The sequence below is a fragment of the Odocoileus virginianus genome, chromosome 2 (genome assembly GCF_023699985.2).
Source record: "Odocoileus virginianus isolate 20LAN1187 ecotype Illinois chromosome 2, Ovbor_1.2, whole genome shotgun sequence".
Lineage (NCBI taxonomy): Eukaryota > Metazoa > Chordata > Mammalia > Artiodactyla > Cervidae > Odocoileus > Odocoileus virginianus.
Window position 1 is genome coordinate 14,966,676 of NC_069675.1, and position 19,081 is coordinate 14,985,756.

The window sequence follows — 19,081 nt, forward strand, 5'->3', positions numbered from 1 at the left end:
AAGTCAGACCTTACGGGGAGATCTGAGAAGCCAGGAATGTCTAGCCATTGAAATGGGAGGATGCATCAGGAACTTGTGCAGAGATCTGTGGAAAGCTGTTGGATCTGTATAGCAGTGCTCTGTGGTCCCCAGTAAAGTGTCTAATGGTGTGCCCAGGGTTACTCTTGATTGGCATGGCCAGCAAGTGGAAAGCCAAGAAGGACACATAGTCAAGCTGGGATCTGCAGGACATCTCTGCATCTTTTTTGATGTCATATTTAACCATGACAAGGGCCTTCCCTGGTGGCTCAGATGGTTAAGAATCTCCCTGCAGTGCCGGAGACCTGGCTTTGATCCCTGGCTTGGGAAGATCCCCTGGAGAAGGAAATGGCAACTCACTCCAGTATTCTTGCCTGGATAATTCCATGGACAGCAGGAGCCCGGCAGGCTACAGTCCTTGGGGTCGCAAAGAGTCAGACACAACTGAGCAACTGACACACACTTATCCATGACAACCTTCCAGGAGTAAAGGATGTTTGTTGCTTTACTTCTGCCATTCAAATCCCTAGCAAGTTTCCCTTCTCACCGACTATAACATGAAATCAGAAGGAAAAGAGACTTCAGGAAACATAGTTCCCAGATTAAGCAAGTACATAGCATAATCCAGTACATATGATTGTGCAGTGGTTTAACCCTTTTACTTGAAAGTTTGCTTATATGGAAAGTGCCAAATTCTAACAGTCCAGAGTATTGCATTGTATTGTATTTATTTATCTTTTTTTGACTACACTTCTTGGCATGTAGGATCTTAGTTCCCCAACAAGGGATCAGATTTACTGGACTGCCAGGGAATTCCCAGGCCCAGAGTATTTTAGAGATTATCTTACATAGGTAATGAAGAATTTCTGATTTGAGGGAAAACTATAGCTTCTTCAAAAGAGGTTCAGATAGTGAAGCATTCTGAGAGGATGTAAGAGCAAAAATAACTAGAAATAATAAAAATATACAAACATTTATTTTACATACCTTGTTTTAATAGATGAGTTCCTTATAGGGAACATACCAAATAAATTTTTGCAAACTGAAAATTTTCTTAATAACAAGTTACAGTGTTAAGTGTGTGTAATTTCCAGTTGGTTTTTGGTTGACATTGGCACATAATTTTTTAGTTTCTTGTGTTTTATTAGCATGATGTCATCAAGACTGTTAAGGTCTAATGGGACGGTGAGACATTCAAGGTCCATGCAGACTGAATTACACTATAAGTCCATGTAATTCTGAGGAGAGATAGGGAAAGTCCACTTCTTTCTGTGCTACTTCAAGCCCACCGCGTTTGATGTTGTCTGGTTTTTGGGTAGAGAAAAGCATATTTGCTGTTATCAGTCCCTGCTTGGCATATGTCAGGGGCTGTGATGGTTTGCTCCAGTAAAATGGAGCAGTAGCTATAATTAGAGCACCGTTACATTTTGTTTATAATAATCTGTGACATTCCCCAGGACCCGTCTGTGTTCTCAGTTTAAGCCGCGTGCAGACACACACACTTTGCAGTGTTTCTCAGGTTTTGGCAGTGGCACTCATTTCTGTAGTTTGCATAGATATATATATCTGTTTGGGATTTCTCTTTTAGTGAGAAGAAGCAACTTCAGCGGCTTTCACTTGGCCCTTTATTCCAAAGTAGCCCTCACTGTGGGCTCTGCTTCTTGCTGAATGTATGTACTTTCACCTCTGTATTCAAATAGTAACTACTGGATGGGTTCAGAACTTACTAGGCCTAGAGTGGGATGGACTGACTCCTGTAAACCTACTAAGTCAACATGGTGACAATCTGAGTCCTCAGGGCTTAGAGCAGGTAAGGGCTAATCAGCCCTGAAAAGAGTAGGTATTTCTTTTTCCTCAGGATACAATTACCTGGTCAATGATTATAATTACCTTTTGGGGAAGGCTAAGGGTGAAGAATTATGGTATATACTTATTATATTACCACAGGGTCCTTTCTTACTAGTATTGAGTTGCTTACTTATTTATTTGTATGTTTATAAAAGACTCTTGAGTGTGTGAAGTGACTCAGGGATAGGAATTGGGTGAAGGTCAGTGTTTTAGTGGGTTATTCAGGTCAGACATCTGGTTTCCAAACCTAAAATTTTTTTTTTTCAAGTCTTATAAAGATCAAGTTTATCCTCAGTTGGCTATTTATCTAGTTTGGTTCAAAACCATCATGATCAGTTAGTTGGTCATCACCTTTGATCCATGCTAGTCTAACCATTCTATCTACCATTCTGGCTGTGCCTGTTACAAAGAAAAATGGTCATCTTTCATCTAGAGGTTCAGTGCTATGACTAAGTGTCTACTACCTTGACTTTTAATCATTACCATTGAAATCAGGAAGCTCATTTCAACAGAAGGACCTCTCAGCTTCACCCTTAGTTTACACTGGACGTCTACTATAGCACTTTTCAACATGCTGGTACTTTCATGTACAATGTATTTCTCCAAGTCAGAGTAAAAGAAATAACCCCTTGACCCTCATGGGGACACAGGTAGGGTGGGTAAACAGGTCACAAATGATAAATTAGCAATAACCTTTTCTTCTGAGTTGTTGTATTCTTTCTTCATATTACACCAAGGCATTTTTGGCATCTCAGCTTTACTTTTGGTCATGTTTGTGTCTAGATTTTAGTCAAACAGTTGAGCAAATAGTTTGGAACCATCCCCAGCTACTCAAGCACTGTCAACCAAAATCTTCTGATGAGTATCTAAATTCAGCTGATTTAAAATTACAATCCTCTTTGTCTATGATCTAGCCCCCTTAGAATCTTTTTCGCATGGTCTCAAGGTTTTCTCTCTAGAAAGTAACAAAATCTTGCAGTTCTTTTTGTGTATATATCTATTAAGTTTGGTGACAGTGGAGGGGGGGGGGGGGGCAGTGCTCGGTGTTAGGGAAATCGGCATGCTCTTGCAAGGTAGCTCCCTGAGGTGTAGTTGTCAGGTTGTCCTTAAGCAGGTAAGTAAGACAGGCGGCACCTGTCTTAGCAGACAGAGGAGGATTGCATCTGCTGGCATAGGAAACCCCATAGAGTTTGGAGGTTTTCTCTTATCTGAGTCATCCCACATGTCCCCACTTAAAAATTCTTGGGTCTGCAATCAAAAAATGGGCCAAAGAACTAAACAGACATTTCTCCAAAGAAGACCTACAGATGGCTAACAAACACATGAAAAGATGCTCAACATCACTCATTATCTGAGAAATGCAAATCAAAACCACAATGAGGTACCATTACACACCAGTCAGGATGGCTGCTATCCAAAAGTCTACAAGCAATAAATGCTGGAGAGGGTGTGGAGAAAAGGGAACCCTCTTACACTGTTGGTGGGAATGCAAATTAGTACAGCCACTATGGAAAACAGTGTGGAGATTTCTTAAAAAGCTGGAAATAGAACTGCCATATGACCCAGCAATCCCACTCCTGGGCATACACACCAAGGAAACCAGATCTGAAAGAGACACGTGCACCCCAATGTTCATCGCAGCACTGTTTATAATAGCCAGGACATGGAAGCAACCCAGATGCCCATCAGCAGACGAATGGATGAGGAAGCTGTGGTACATATACACCATGGAATACTACTCAGCCATTAAAAAGAATTCATTTGAATCAGTTCTAATGAGATGGATGAAACTGGAGCCCATTATACAGAGCGAAGTAAGCCAGAAAGATAAAGACCATTACAGTATACTAACACATATATATGGACTTTAGAAAGATGGTAACGATAACCCTATATGCAAAACAGAAAAAGAGACTCAGATGTATGGAACAGACTTGTGGACTCTGGGAGAAGGAGAGGGTGGGATGTTTCAGGAGAACAGCATTGAAACATGTATATCTAGGGTGAAACGGATAACCAGCTCAGGTTGGGTACATGAGACAAGTGCTCGGGCCTGGTGCACTGGGAAGACCCAGAGGGATCGGGTGGAGAGGGAGGTGGGAGGGGGGACTGGGATGGGGAATACATGTAAATCCATGGCTAATTCATATCAATGTATAACAAAAACTACTGTAATGATGTAAAGTAATTAGCCTCCAACTAATAAAAATTAAAAAAAAAAAATTATCATTGATATGTAACAAACCACATCAAAATACAGTGGCTTAAAAAAATAGCAGTCTTTTATCTCTCATTGTTTCTATGGAATAGAAATTTAGGAAGACAGCTTGTGACATGAGAAAGGTGAGATGATACAGTATTAAGTCTAAATGAACTTAGATAAATTAAAGATGTGCATGAGTAGCCGTAGAGCAATCATGAAAGTTTAATTAAATGATCAAAAGCCAGGAGGCAATAGAGGAAACAAAATGAATGGCTAAAGATTGAGGGCAGGAGGAGAAGGGGGTGACAGAGGATGAGATGGTAGATGGCATTATCGACTCAATGAACATGAGTTTGAGCAAACTCTGGGAGATAGCAAAGGACAGGGAAACCTAGTGTGCTGCAGTCCACGGGATTGCAGAGTCGAACACAACTGAGCGACTGAACAACATATGTGCAAAGCATATGTGATTAACCCCATAAAATGCCCTATTACATAGAACTCATGAAACTGAATTCATTCTGTATCATAATTCAACAATCCTACAAAAGCAGCACTTGCATCTGACTTTTGGCTATTGGTACCAGCTTGGCAGCTATAAGGAAAAAGAAATCTTTTTAGGAAATTACCTGGTTCTCTGACCCTAAGGATTTAAAACACTGAGTGTCATTTTCTTTTTTGTGCTGTCCAGTTCACTTAGAAACAGTCTTGTGCTCTTTCACAATGTCCTGTCACTAAAACCACAAAAGCCTTGATTAGATAGGTTTTTCATTCTAAATTATTGCAGATATAATTTAAGCAGTCCCTTCCTCACTGGATGTCATGGACTACTGATATTAAACCCTGTCATAATCACTGGATCCCCATTGTTTGCAAATCTTACCAGATCAGATCACCAGGCATAAAGTTTCACTTTTTTCAGGACTGTATTGTCTGTAATCACTTCTGGACCCAGTTACTGTAATGGTCATTATTTAATTGCAGACCACAGAATCCACTCTAACAGTTTAAAGCAGAAGTGAGAGAGTGTGGGTATAAAATTTCAGTGCCATCCTGTCAAAAGAGATGCCTTCAACTACACTGTAAGGTAGTAAAAATCCTGCTGTTGTACAGTGTGTTACGCACAATTTGGCTGAATACATATATATAGAATATAAAATATATTGAAATGTATTGAAAAATCAATGTATCAAATATAGAGTTACAGTTATATACATTAATAGCTATTGTATTATCTATGAATAAAGGAATTACATGAATTATATTTGAAAACTTCATTTTTATTTTGACTGTTTAGGACTTAGAACTGTTTTCCCATAGAATCTGTTTTATGAATTCTGGTTTCATTTTCAGACTAGGCCTAAAAGACCTACATAACCCGTGCTGTATCAAAAACAAAAGAGACGGCATCCAAAGACACCTTGAGAAACACAGCCGTCTTTTAAAAAATCTCACAAAACGTAGACTGCCCAAGAATTACAGATATGTTGAAAATAAAATACACAGACTTTAAGATTGCCAGCCACTCAAGGTAGGCAGGGTCTGATCTACGGTTTTAGCTACCAGAGGCTGGCTTCCTGGATAGCTTTACCCTCTAGCTACTCCCATGGCTTTCTTGGCATGTTTGGTGACCCCACTGCTGTTTATGTGAAGCTCTTTGTATGAGGATGGAAAGTAGAGCTAACACCCTGCTTCTTGCTGTCTGTTGAAACTAATCAGAAATGGACTTGGGTGGGGGAATTGGGGAAGATGTTTTAACAAGTCCCAAGTTAGCTTGTGATAAGGTGAATCTGAATTGTGGACACATGAGACTTAATGCCCAAGCTGTGTATTGAGGATGGCCTGTAATTTCTAAAGTGAATGGACTGTCTGGAAGCAGATAGGTCTTGTGTTGGCAGGTTTTCTCTGTGAGGCAAAGTGTAGTTTGATTAAGAGGCAGGTGTTTAACAATGCCTATTATTAAATTGTACATTCTTCCTTCTTTTGTAAATTTTTCAGCAATCCCAGTCTCCCTGAGCAAAGCATTTTAAAAAAAGGGAAAACATACTATTCACTCCTGTTGGGTGGAGGTGATTTAAAGGTTCTGCTTTAACAAATGGTCACAGTGGTGACAGCTGGAACAAGGGAACAGGAAAATGGGGAGCTGAATGATGCCCCCCGGTATCATGAAGTCATCTCTCCTTGATGCCTTTCCGGGAGGATTCACATGCCAGCAAAGCATGTTCACCTCTTCTTTTCTTTTTTCTTTTAAGAATTTGTTTATTTATTTTTATTTTTGGCTGTGCTGGGTCTTCGTTGCTTTGCGAGGGCTTTCTCTAGTGGCGGCAAGCAGGCTTCTCATTGTGGTGACTTCTCTGTTGTAGAGCACAGGTTTGTTTTTTTTTTTTTTCCATTTATTTTTAATTAGTTGGAGGCTAATTACTTTACAATATTGTAGTGGTTTTTGTCATACGATGGATATGAATCAGCCATGGATTTACATGTATTCCCCATCCCTATCCCCCCTCCCACCTCCCTCCCAGAGCACAGGTTTTAAAGCTTCAGTAGTTGTGGCACACAGGCTTTGTTGCTCCGGTAAATGTGGGATCTTCCCAGACCAGGGATTGAACCCATGTCAGGGAAACCCCACCTTATACTTCTTGTTCCTCAGTTACTTTGTACCGTATTTATCTTCTGTTCCTTTCTTTTTCAGCCTGTGTCCTAGATGCGTGAAATAAGCAGATCATCTCAAACTTTGAAAATAAAATTTTGGGTCATGTGACACAAAAGACTGTATAATGTGCTGAAAAATAGGCATTGGTCACTGTTCAGCAACTTATTTATTTTTGTTGTTTTCTCTAGGCAGAAGAAATCCTGAGGAAAGAGCTGGAGAAAAAGGAAACGCCAAGTCTATACTGCTTGCTCGGAGACGTCCTTCGAGACCATTCTTACTATGACCAGGCCTGGGAGTTGTCTCGACACCGCAGCGCTCGAGCCCAGCGCTCCAAAGGCCTCCTCCACCTGCGAAGCAGGGAGTTCAGAGAATGTGTGGAGTGCTTCGAACGCTCGGTGAAGATTAATCCCATGCAGGTTGGACAGTTCATAAATCCTCGTCTGCTCTCATCATTTCTGCTTTTCTTTAATTTTGATTCTTACTGAATGAATACCCATTTTCTGTCGTAAAGACTGGTGAGCTCATCTCTGGGCTAAGAACCTAGACTCTGATACACTTTCTGCTTGTCACCAAAAGTGGACAGGTTGATTTTCTCTTACTTGCTTTCTTTTGTGTTTCTGTTATTCACTTTTCTGTTTCATTTTGTTATTTTTCTCTGTTAACTGTCCTTAACAGAAATACAACTATTAAAGTTGGGGTCCATTCTGAGTAAATATTCTAGGAAAGCAGTGAATGATTGTCAGAGTTACAGACAGTGTAGGACTCTTCAAGTAATTGCTGATGTCAGTAATGAAAAAAAAACTTTCATATAATTAAAGTAACATAGAATAGATAGTTGATCATTTTAGGAAAAAATGTCTATATTTGTATTACAAATACAGAGATATTTTAAATTGTTTAACATTTTTCAAGGTTTGAAAACTAATACAAAAGAAACCTGGATATTTAAAATAAGTAAGCGACAAGATAAATCCATAGGCGAGGACCTGATTTTGAGGGGAAAGAGATCAACTTATTTTGTATTATTGATACTCAGTTAGAAAAATGATTTTAGTCCCAGGAACAGTGTTTTTTCTTTTAACCAGACTTTCTTAATGACTGCCTTCCCAATCACCAAAGTCACATATAACTAAACCATGCTCCTGATAAACATGCACACTGACTTGATTTAATTTTAGTTATAATAGTAACTTAGAGTCAGCTACCTTTGCCAATGAAGGTCCATATCATCAGAGCTATGGTTTTTCCAGTAGTTATGTATGGATGTGAGAGTTGGACCATAAAGAAGGCTGAGCGCTGAAGAATTGATGCTTTTGAATTGTTCTGAAGAAGAATTGTTCTGGAGGGACTCTTGAGATTCCCTTGGACTGCAAAGAGATCAAACCAGACAATCCTAAAGGAAATCAACCCTGAATATTCTTTGAAAAGACTGATGCTAAAGCTGAAGCTCCAATGCTTTGGCCACCTGATGCAAAGAGTCAACTCATTGGAAAAGACCCTGATGCTGGGAAAGGTTGAAGGCAGGAGGAGAAGGGGACTACAGAGGATGAGATAGTTGGATGGTATCACTGACTCAATGGACATGAGTTGTGCAAAGTCTGAGAGATAGTGCAGGACAGGGAAGCCTGGCATGCTGCAGTCCATGGGATCAAAAAGGGTTAGACACGGCTGACTGACCGAACAGCAATAGTCAGCTACTAGTGTACTGAGCACTTACAATGAGCCAGTGCCTCATTAGGCGTTTTGCCAGTATTTGGACCCAGTCTGACTCCAGAATGAATGTACACTCTTTTTTTTTTTTTAAGTGGCAAAAAGCCTGTAGCATAAAATTTACCATCTAAACCTATTTCTAAGTGTACAGTTCAGTAGTGTGAAGTACATTCACTTGTGTAGTAGCTATTGCAGCACTACCCATCTCTACAGCTTTTTTCATCCTTCAGAACTGAAACTGTACCCAGTAAACAAAAGCTCCCAATTTTCCTCCCATAACTCCAGCCCCTGAGACCACTCTGCTCTCTGTCTCTCTGAATTTGGCTCCTCTAAGAAACTCGTATGAGTGGAGTCATACGATTTGTCCTTTTGTGGCTAGCATATTTCACTTAGTGTCATGTCCTCATGGTGCATCCATGTCGTGTCATCTGCCAGACGTTTCTTTGTTTGAAGGCTGAGTACCACTCCAGTGTGTGTCCACACCAGTTTCATCCACTCATTTGTTGGTGGCCACTGGGCTGTTTCTCCCTCCTGACAGTTGCAAACAGCGCTGTGATGAATGAGGTTGTGCAGAAACAGTCTCTTTTGAAGTGGGTAGATGCGAGGCATGTCTTTTGGCAGCAACCGTCCAATAGATGTGCACACTTTCTTTTTTTTTTTGCTGTACCGGTGAAGCTTGCAGGATCTTAGTCGTCTGACCAGGGATTGAACCCCAAGCCATGGTAGTGAAAGTGCTGAGTCCTGATCCCTGGACCACCAGAGAATTCCCTCGGGGCATATCTTTTTCATTGGAAAAAATCAGGAAACATTTTTTATGACAGGTTGCACTAATTGCTTACTTCCTTCACTCTAGATAGTGAATACAATGCGGCTCTTCCCAGTCTGTGGGCTGTGAGAGCCCTGGAGAAGAGAGGAAGACGGGTATAGAGCACCAGCAGAGAGTGGCAGTTGCATTTCTCGGCAAGGACGCTTAACATGGTGTTGGTTTTTGTTGCCAGCTTGCTCTAACTCAGAGGTTCTCAACTGGGGACGATTTTGACTCCGGGTCCTTTGGCAGTGGGAAGTGAAGGGGTGCATTGCTGACATCTAGTGGGTAGGGACCAGGGATGTTGTTAAACATCCCATAAGGCTTAGCACAGCCCCCCTACAATAAAGAATTATTCAGGCTAAAATGCCAGTAGGGCCAAGGTTGAAAAACCCTACACTAACTTGATTATCACTGGACTCTGTGTTTTTTTTAGTAGAAACTAGAACTCATTATTATGTTATTAAAATTTTGCTTTTATGGAAAACTGTATCATATCTTTGCTTATCTGCTTAAAGTTTACTCAGTCACAGCTGCCATAAGAGGTGGGGAATTTCCTCAGTTAGCCTCCATCATCTGAGTTAAATCAGCACTACCTACCTTACACACGTGAGTTATTTTCTGAGCACATAGTCTCTGTTTAACATCCACCCTTAACATTGTCCTCCTGCCTCACTGGCTACGCCTTCTCCTTTTTTTTTTTTTTTTTTTTGGCTGGTTCCTAGGTCTTAGTCCTCAAGCTTTATTTCTGTCTACACTCCCTCCCTTGATCTTATCTAGTCGCATAGATTTAAATACACTGTCTGTGCAGACAACTCCCAGAAGTTGATCTTCAGTCCTGCCCTCTCCCTGGAATTCTAGATTGCTGTATCTCACAGCTTCCTCAGTCTCCCTTTTTGTTCCTCTGACTTAACATTTCTAATGTGAAATACCATTCTAAACACTTTTGCTGCCAAGACCACCCGCAACACTATAAATGACATCCGATTACAAATAGCTGTGAAAAGAAGAGAAGCGAAAGCAAAGGAGAAAAGAAAAGATATTCCCATTTGAATGCAGAGTTCCAAAGAATAGCAAGGAGAGATAAGAAAGCCTTCCTCAGGGGTCAATGCAAAGAAATAGAGGAAAACAATAGAGTAGGAAAGACTAGAGATCTCTTCAAGAAAATTAGAGATACCAAGGGAACATTTCTGGCAAAGATGGGCTCAATAAAGAACAGAAATGGTATGGACCTAACAGAAGCGGAAGATATTAAGAAGAGATGGCAAGAATACACAGAAGAACTATACAAAAAAAGATCTTCATGACCCAGATAATCACGATGGTGTGATCACTGGAATGTGAAGTCAAGTGGGCCTTAGGAAGCATCACTATAAACAAAGCTAGTGGAGGTGATGGAATTCCAGTTGAGCTATTTCAAATCCTAAAAGATGATGCTGTGAAAGTGCTGCACTCAATATGTCAGCAAATTCAGAAAACTTGGCAGTGGCCAAAAAACTGGAAATGGTCAGTTTTCATTCCAATCCCAAAGCAAGGCAATGCCAAAGTATGCTCAAACTACTGCACAATTGCACTCATGTCACATGCTAGTAAAGTGATGCTTAAAATTCTCCAAGCCAGGCTTCAGCAATACGTGAACTGTGAACTTCCAGATGTTCAAGCTGGTTTTAGAAAAGGCAGAGGAACCAGAGATCAAATTGCCAACATCTGCTGGATCATTGAAAAAACAAGAGAGTTCCAGAAAAACATCTATTTCTGCTTTATTGACTATGCCATAGCCTTTGTGTGGATCACAATAAACTGTGGAAAATTCTGAAAGAGATGGGAGTACCAGACCACCTGACCTACCTCTTGAGAAACCTGTATGCAGGTCAGGAAGCAACAGTTAGAACTGGACATGGAACAACAGACTGTTTCCAAATAGGAAAAGGAGTATGTCAAGGCTGTACATTGTCACCCTACTTATATGCAGAGTACATCATGAGAAATGCTGGGCTGGAGGAAGCACAAGCTGAAATTAAGATTGCCGGGAGAAATATCAATAACCTCAGATATGCAGATGACACCACCCTTATGGCAGAAAGTGAAGAAGGGACTCTTGATGAAAGTGAAAGAGGAAAGTGTAAAAGTTGACTTAAAGCTCAACATTCAGAAAACTAAGATCATGGCATCCGGTCCCATCACTTTATGGCAAATAGAGGGGAAACAGTGGAAACAGTGGCTGACTTTATGTTTTGGGGGTTCCAAAATCACTGCAGATGGTGATTGCAGCCATGAAATTAAAAGACGCTTACTCCTTGGAAGAAAAATTATGACCAACCTAGATAGCATATTAAAAAGCAGAGACACTACTTTGCCAACAGAGGTCCGTCTAGTCAAGGCTGTGGTTTTTCCAGTGGTCGTGTGTGGATGTGAGAGTTGGACTGTGAAGAAAGCTGAGCGCCGAAGAATTGATGCTTTTGAACTGTGGTGTTGGAGAAGACTGTTGAGAGTCCCTTGGACTACAAGGATATCCAAGCAGTCCATCCTAAAGGAAATCAGTCCTGAGTGCTCATTGAAGGGACTGATGCTGAAGCTGAAACACCAATATTTTGGCCATCTGATGCATAGAGCTGACTCGTTTGAAAATACCCTGATGTTGGGAAAGATTGAAGGCAGGAGGAGAAGGGGATGACAGAGGATGAGATGGTTGGATGGCATCACCGACTCAATGGATATGAATTTGGGTAAACTCTGGGAGTTGGTGATGGACAGGGAGGCCTGGACTGCTGCAGTTCATGGAGTTGCAAAGAGTTGGACACGACTGAGCGACTGAACTGGACTGAGCTTATTTGGTCTTGGAGTCATCCTTGATTTCTCTTTCCCTCATACTCTCATGTGATCCATCAGTAAATCTTGAAATATATCCAGGATCAGACGACACCTGCCACCATTGCTTCCTGCCACCATTCTGGTCAAATCCCCGTTGTCTCTCACCTAGTTAATATGCTACCTCCCTTACTGGTCTTCTTGCCGCTGTCTTAGTTGCTCAGTCATGTCCAACTCTTTGTGACCCCATGGCCTGTATAGTTTGCCAGGCTCCTCTGTCCATGGGATTCTCCAGGCAGAAATACCGGAGTGGGTAGCCATTTCCTTCTCTTGGGGCTCTTCCCCACCCAGGGATTGAACCTGGCTCTCCCGCATTGCAGGCAGATTCTTCACTGTCTGAGCCACCAGGGAAACCATCTGCGTGTGTTCAGTGAACATCTGAGTTTCAAATTTGAGTTGGACATATCATTCCTTTGCCGCATCGCCTGTGGTAACAGCCAAAGTCCCTGCCTGGCTCTCGAGGCTTTTCCAAGCCGAGCTTCTTTTACATCTTTACTGTCCTCCTCCCGTTCCCCGCTTCACTCACCCAACATTGGCCTCTTTGTTCTTCCCTGAACATGGCAGGCACATTTCTGCCTCTGCATTTTAGTGCTTATTGTTCCTCTGCCTGGAATGTTCTCCTTCCAGATAGACATCTGCTTACCTTGTTCCATTACCTAATTCATATGTGGGCTCCAATGTCTTTTTCCCACAGAGGCCTTCCATGTTTGTTCTACTTAAAATCTCACTGCCACCTTCCACCCTTCCTTACATTCCTTCCCCTTCCCCGCTTTATTTTTCCCGACAGCACTTAGTGCCTTCTAATATTATATATAGCTTACTTTTTAAAAAATTCTGTTCTTTGTCCATTGCAATATAAATTCCACAAAGGCAGAAATTTTTATCTGTTTCATTTATATGTTCCTAGTGCTTCTAACAGTGCCTAGCAGATACTGTGTCTTTAATAAATAATTACTGAATGAGTAAGTAAATAATGTCTCCAACCAGTTATTCAGTCAAGTACACGTTGACTGTTTGCTGCACACATCGCACTGAACCACAGAAGGAGGCAGTAGCAGCAGATCGCCAGGTGGTCTGATTTCTGCCAAGACGGCCCCAGTCTAGTGAAATGGACGTGGATAGAGCTAGCCAACAATACGAGGAATCACAGAGAGGCCCAGAGTCATTTGTAAGGTGTAATTTTATAGAGTCTAAGGAGACCGTTTCTGCCTTTGGTAGACAACGGAGGATGGTGACTTTGACTTTGAAGGACACACAGCACTTGAATAAGCCAAAGGAAAGGGCAGTGGTACTGGTCTTCCAGGCGATGAACAACATGAGCCCAGCCCCAGAAACAGAAGATGTGCGTGTGTGCTGTGTGTGTGTGTGTGTGTGTGTGTGTGTGAGGGGGAGAGAATATTAATGAATAGGCTAGTTTTTTTGTGTGAAATGGAATAGGACAGTTCCAGCAGGAAAGCTAGACTGGAGCCAGATTACAGAAGGTCTTGAATGTGAGGCTAAACTCTTTGGATTTTATTTGGCAAATAGGGAGCCATTGAAGATTTGTGTTTGGCTTTGTTTCAAATGAAGGAATGTGGGTGTGTGGAGGTGATTTTGGAATATTGTTTTGGCCACACTGGCCACAGGAGATCCTGAATGTAGGCAGGCTTAGGAGACTGTAGTGATGGTCTAGAAGGACAGTTATTAGTTCGGGAGGGGCAGTCAGAAAGAAGGGATGTGGTAAGGGAATTTGCAAAGGAGGACTTGACAGGGCTTGATGGTCTCATTGTGTAATTTTAAATTATTTACTTAGCAAGGCAGAGAAGTAGCAGTTGCTCCAAGCAGCATCACAGCACAAACAGACATTATTTGAGGGTGTCTTAGAGTTTGTCATGTGGATCCAGTTCAGGCAGTCTGTGCGCCCAAACACGCGGCGTTTGATGCTGCGGTGGCACAGAGCTGCTACAGGATGCAAGCTGGGGCCATAGGCTCCTAACTTGTGATGCACGTTTGAACTGTCTCTGCAAGAAGGAGAGCTCTTGCAAGCTACTGTCTCCTCAGAGTCCTGGAATGAGAGAATATAGAAAAATAGAATTAAAAAATTCTTTCCCACCTTTTTAGACATATCCAGAAAATAGGTTTAATAACTTTTGTTGTTTTTATTTGTCTGAGTTTTCTCAGGCAAAATGAGAGTGATCATTGAATAGGTTTTGTGTATTTTAATGGCTTCCTGAAATCAAATTGGTATAAAAACAGAAGTGTTTGATTTTATATCAGGGATGGTCTACGAAACTAAATGAATTTGTCTGTGGTGCGTTTGTTTGAGAACCAAGAGATGTGTGTACCATTTGCACTTGTGCTTTTAAGATTTCTGTCATTCACTTAACACCTATCTATTTCATTTTCCCAAATAACTTCTGAAACCTCTAAAATTCAACCTTAGACTTCTGGGAATTATGGGCTGTTAGAAGATGAAGAAAGTGGAAGGAAGTGGTCAAGTGGTCACCAAACCTCCCAAGCAGGATTTTATAGACTCAGGACCAGAATTAAAGCATACGTTCTTAGGTCTCCTCTTAGGTAGTTACTATTCTCATTACTCCTTGCTTTGAAGCAAAAAGTAAACATAAAGAAATTGCTCAGATGTCAAGCTAGTCTGTGTAGCCCTGAAAAAGGAGAATGCCACTTCCTGTTACTTCTCCAGCCCTCCCTCCCTCAACAGTCATACTTCATTCCTTCTCTCTTGTCAGTTTTCCCCCTCTCCCCTGTTAACAGTTTTAAACTTTCTTCCTTAATTAACTAGTCATCTTTGTAAGGTTGTATGATATTACATACACACACACATATATATATACATACACACAGAGACACTTGTATAGGCAGAAGGACTGTAGGCATTGAGAGGAGGCGAGGGGTCTCTGTGATGGGACAGAAGTTTGCTTAGATGTTCACCGATTGATGCAGTCAGTAGATGTGCCAGGAAGGAAATGGCTTTACATCAGGAAAAAAGTGTGAAGGAAGGTGAGGATTTGAGCGTTTACCCAGCATCCGTGGCTATCCCACTCTGCCTGTTTTCCTGATAGCCCATCCAGTTTGGCCTAAATTTTTTAAATGTTTAAATGAAGTGCTGGGGGCTTCCCTTGTGGTCTTGTGGTTAAGACTCTGCATTCCCACTCCAGGGGAGAGTGGGTTCTACCCCTGATAGGGGAACCAAGATCCCACATGTTGCGCAGTGCTGCCCCTCCCCATAAAAATTTACAGAAAAAAAAAAATCAATGAGGTGCTGTTATTAACAGTTACATTAAAGGAAACCGGAATGGCTTTTCATAGACATTCATTTTGTGCTTCCATCTTCTGCCGTAATCTCCTATAGTATGGTGTTTAAGACCTGTGGTAGATGGAGCTTCCTCTTTACGACTTGCGAAAATCTGAAGGATGGCCAGTAGATGCCTGTCTCTTTTTTCCCCAACCCTTTCCAGATGCAGCTTAACTACTCTCGCCCTTTCAAGGACATTATGCAGGAGGCTTGCTGATAACAGCGACTATGCTTGCTGAGAGAGGCTGAGGATAACTGACTGCTGGGTCTTCGGTGGTGATAGGAGAAATGTTGGAGGCAGTGTCTCTGTAAGCCCCTTGTTGTACATCAGACGTCTGTGCCAAGTTGCGGCCTGTAAGCTGCATGACGTTGCCTGGCTACCAGTTGGCAGGATTAGTGGGAAATGTGGGGAATTGTAGGCCGGATAGATGTATTGGGAGTGGAGGCAGAGCAGTCCTGCCAGAAATAAAAGCGCATGAAGAATAGTCTGAATTCTCTAGACACAAGGGTTTGGTCACTTACTGTATGGTCTAAATGTACCACTATTTCCATATTACATAGCTTGGTAACTTTTTGTATAGTTTATAATAAACCCCTTTGGCAGCAGTCATCTCCAAAAAGCAAACAAATTTTAAACATGTGTTTTTAGAGAATAATTAAGAACTTAATTTTTATTTGTCAAGAGAGGAAATGAATGTGTAACTTGCACAAAACATAGTTGATGTAATTAATTACATTCCACCTCAGGGGCCGTAATCATTTCACTAATCACATGAAAACCAAAAACTCATGTCTTCTGAAGAAACATTAGCGTTTATGTCAAAAGTTAGTTTTTTCAGGAATTCCAGGACTCCACAGTTCCACTGCCAGGGCTCAGTCCTTGGTCAGGGTACTAAGATCTGGCAAGTTCCGTGGTGCAGGCAGTGGGGGAAAAAAAAGTAATTTTTGTTGTTGTTGTTTTAATAGGAAGCATGTCCAAAAATGACAGTTTAATACACAGCTGTAGGAGGTGCATTTTCATGTTATTCTATGAGGCTGGACTTTTTATCTAGTGCAAATGAAAATGAGCAACATTAGTTTAGAAAATTAGTTGATACCAAATATTCTCCTGCATGTATGAAAAGTGAAATCATAGCTGTTAATGTGCTAGCTCTTTTAGCAGAGGTAGTTTGTTAACAGTTGACTTTGCCAATTTTATATCAGTGACATCAGATGCTTCAAATAGAAAACTCATTAATTTGGTTCTCACTAGTTTTCATTTTTTCACCTGATTAGTGGATTCAATATAAAATTTTTGATAATGTGCTGTATCAAAGGTGAAACATCTGACGTTATTCTGAATACTATTATAAACGCAGTTAAAACGTTAAACATCAAAGATAAAAGTACTTACAGGGTAATAAGAAGGATACAAATTTTGGTGGATCGTGGTAGGATGGTAAAAGCAATGCTCTTTCTGAATTAAAAAAACCAGTGGAGCAGGAATATACTGGGAGTAGGTTGTAGTGGTGGGCATAATATGGTCAAACAAGCTTCTACCAATGGAAACAAAAACTAGCTGTTGTCATTTACATACACATACACACACACACAAATACTATTTGAACATGATCCATGATGTCTGCACAGGGAGGTGTCTGTCACCTTCTCAACATTAGTCAGACACTTAATAAATTATGACCAGTTTTTAGTTACTACACTTTTTAAATTTATTTAGCTAGCTGTGCTGGGTCTTAATTGTGGCACAGGGATCTTAGATCTTCCTTGAAACATGTAGGATCTTTAGTTGTAGCATGCAAATTCTTACCTGCAGCATATGGATTCTCATTCCCTCATCAGGGATTGAACCCAGGCCCCCTGCATAGGGAGTGCAGAGTCCAAGCCATTGGACCAACAGGGAAGAATCCTTTTGTTATTATTAAATGTTCAGATAATCAGCATTTTAAATTTTTTACTTTAATACATTTTTCAATAAATAATTTAGGTTTTGAGAATGGTTTTGAGAATGTATCCTCTGATACAGTAAAACCAATTTGACGATCAATAATTTGTTGGTCAGTAAATAAGGTCTTTTTGAGGTTGTATAATTTTAGTGATTTTTTTAGTGCCTTGTTTCACTTTCAAAAATGTTGCGGTTTGAATGTGGTTCCCTATACTAGCGTTATTGAGATCCTGCTGTGAACCAGACGTGGATGTGGGAATGAATTAGACTGTGTCAGTCTTATCGGCAGAGAGCAGAGTTTCCTCTGGGAAATGATATGGACAGAAGTAGTTTATGGAGGACCTTAAGGATCCTTCTGCAGAGTTAGCTAACCATATAGATGTCAAGGTCTGCTGTGGTTTTGAATAAAAGAGTGATATGACAAAAGTGATACTCTCAGAAGTTTAAATAAAGGATGAATGTAGTGGATAATCAATCAGTGGCTCCAGCAATAAGGATGGAAAGATAGGGCTTCCCAGGTAGTACAGTGGTGAAGAACCCACCTGCCAGTGCAGGAGACTCAAGAGACATGGATTAATCCCTGGGTCAGGAAGATCCCCTGGAATAGAAAATGGCAACTCACTCCAGTATTCTTGCCTGGAAATTTCCACAGACAGAGGAACCTACAGTCCATGGGGTCGCAGAGTCGGACCTGACTGAGCACACACACACATACACATGGAAGGACAGAACAGTTTGAAGCTGTTTATAACGGAAAATGTTCTGGGATTTATTCCTTGGGTTGGCAGGACTGAAGGAGAGTTTGGAATCGGAGAACATGCCAGTTTTCTCAATTGTTTGATTAAGAAGGAAATGTTCCTATCTTAGATCCAGAGGATATAAGAGAAAGGGAAAATCTCTTTGATGGGGATAATGATTTGATTTTGAGTGTCAAACGAGAAGAGATGTTGCTGTGTCTTGAGTAGAGATGGCCCACAGTCCCCTGGTGTGAAAGCCTGAAGCCCAGGAGCGAGGCGAGCTGGGCTCACAGTTGGGTTTGCTGTGGCAGTGAGGCAGATCCATGCAAGCGAATGAATTCTTTATAGAAACTGTGTTGGAAGAGAACCTCAGGCAAAATCTTGAACTTTGGACATCTCCGGGGGTTGGAGGAAGGGAGAGGAAATAGCATCAGTGAAATATGATTCAAGCAAAGTACACCAGAGTCTTGATCAGAGGGAGAGAAGGAACCCCAAAGAAGGAATTCATGGAAACTAAAGGAAAAACAAATGTCAGTGAGGAATGTCACCTGGAGTGATAAAGTCTGAAGAGGGCTAAGAAGAGTTCATTGGATTTGGAGCTAAGTATTGATCTTCAATACCAGCTTCAGGAGGTTAAAGAGTGAGGATGAGGAAATTGACATAACATCTATAGACTCTTCTTTTAGGAGCAGGTCAAGGAAGTGAGAGTCAAAATGTAGAGTACTGTACTAAGGGGCAGCAGAATCAAGTGAAACTTTTCAGGACACTGAAGACGTTCATGGGGTTGAAGGGCGTCCCTGGTGGTCATACAGTAAAGACTCTCCCTGCAGTGCAGCAGACCTGGGTTCAGTCCCTGGGTCAGGAAGATCCCCTGGAGAAGGGAATGGCTTCCCACTCTTGTGTTCTTGCCTGGAGAATTTCATGGGCAGAGGAGCCTGGTGGGCTACAGTCATTGGGTCACAACGAGTTGGACACGGCTGAGCAACTAACACTTTTCACTTACAG

General features: G+C 41.3%; 1 protein-coding gene across 2 annotated transcripts in view; it reads left to right on the forward strand.

Annotated features, from left to right (window-relative positions):
- The window catches only part of TTC27 (tetratricopeptide repeat domain 27), a 162,487-nt gene that overhangs the window by 100,561 nt on the left and 42,845 nt on the right, over nucleotides 1-19,081 (forward strand). For both annotated transcript variants that reach the window (XM_070476658.1, XM_020880848.2), the window contains exon 13: nucleotides 6,911-7,138. In XM_070476658.1, coding sequence (XP_070332759.1) covers nucleotides 6,911-7,138 — 228 coding nt within the window. The remainder of the gene's footprint in view (nucleotides 1-6,910; nucleotides 7,139-19,081) is intronic.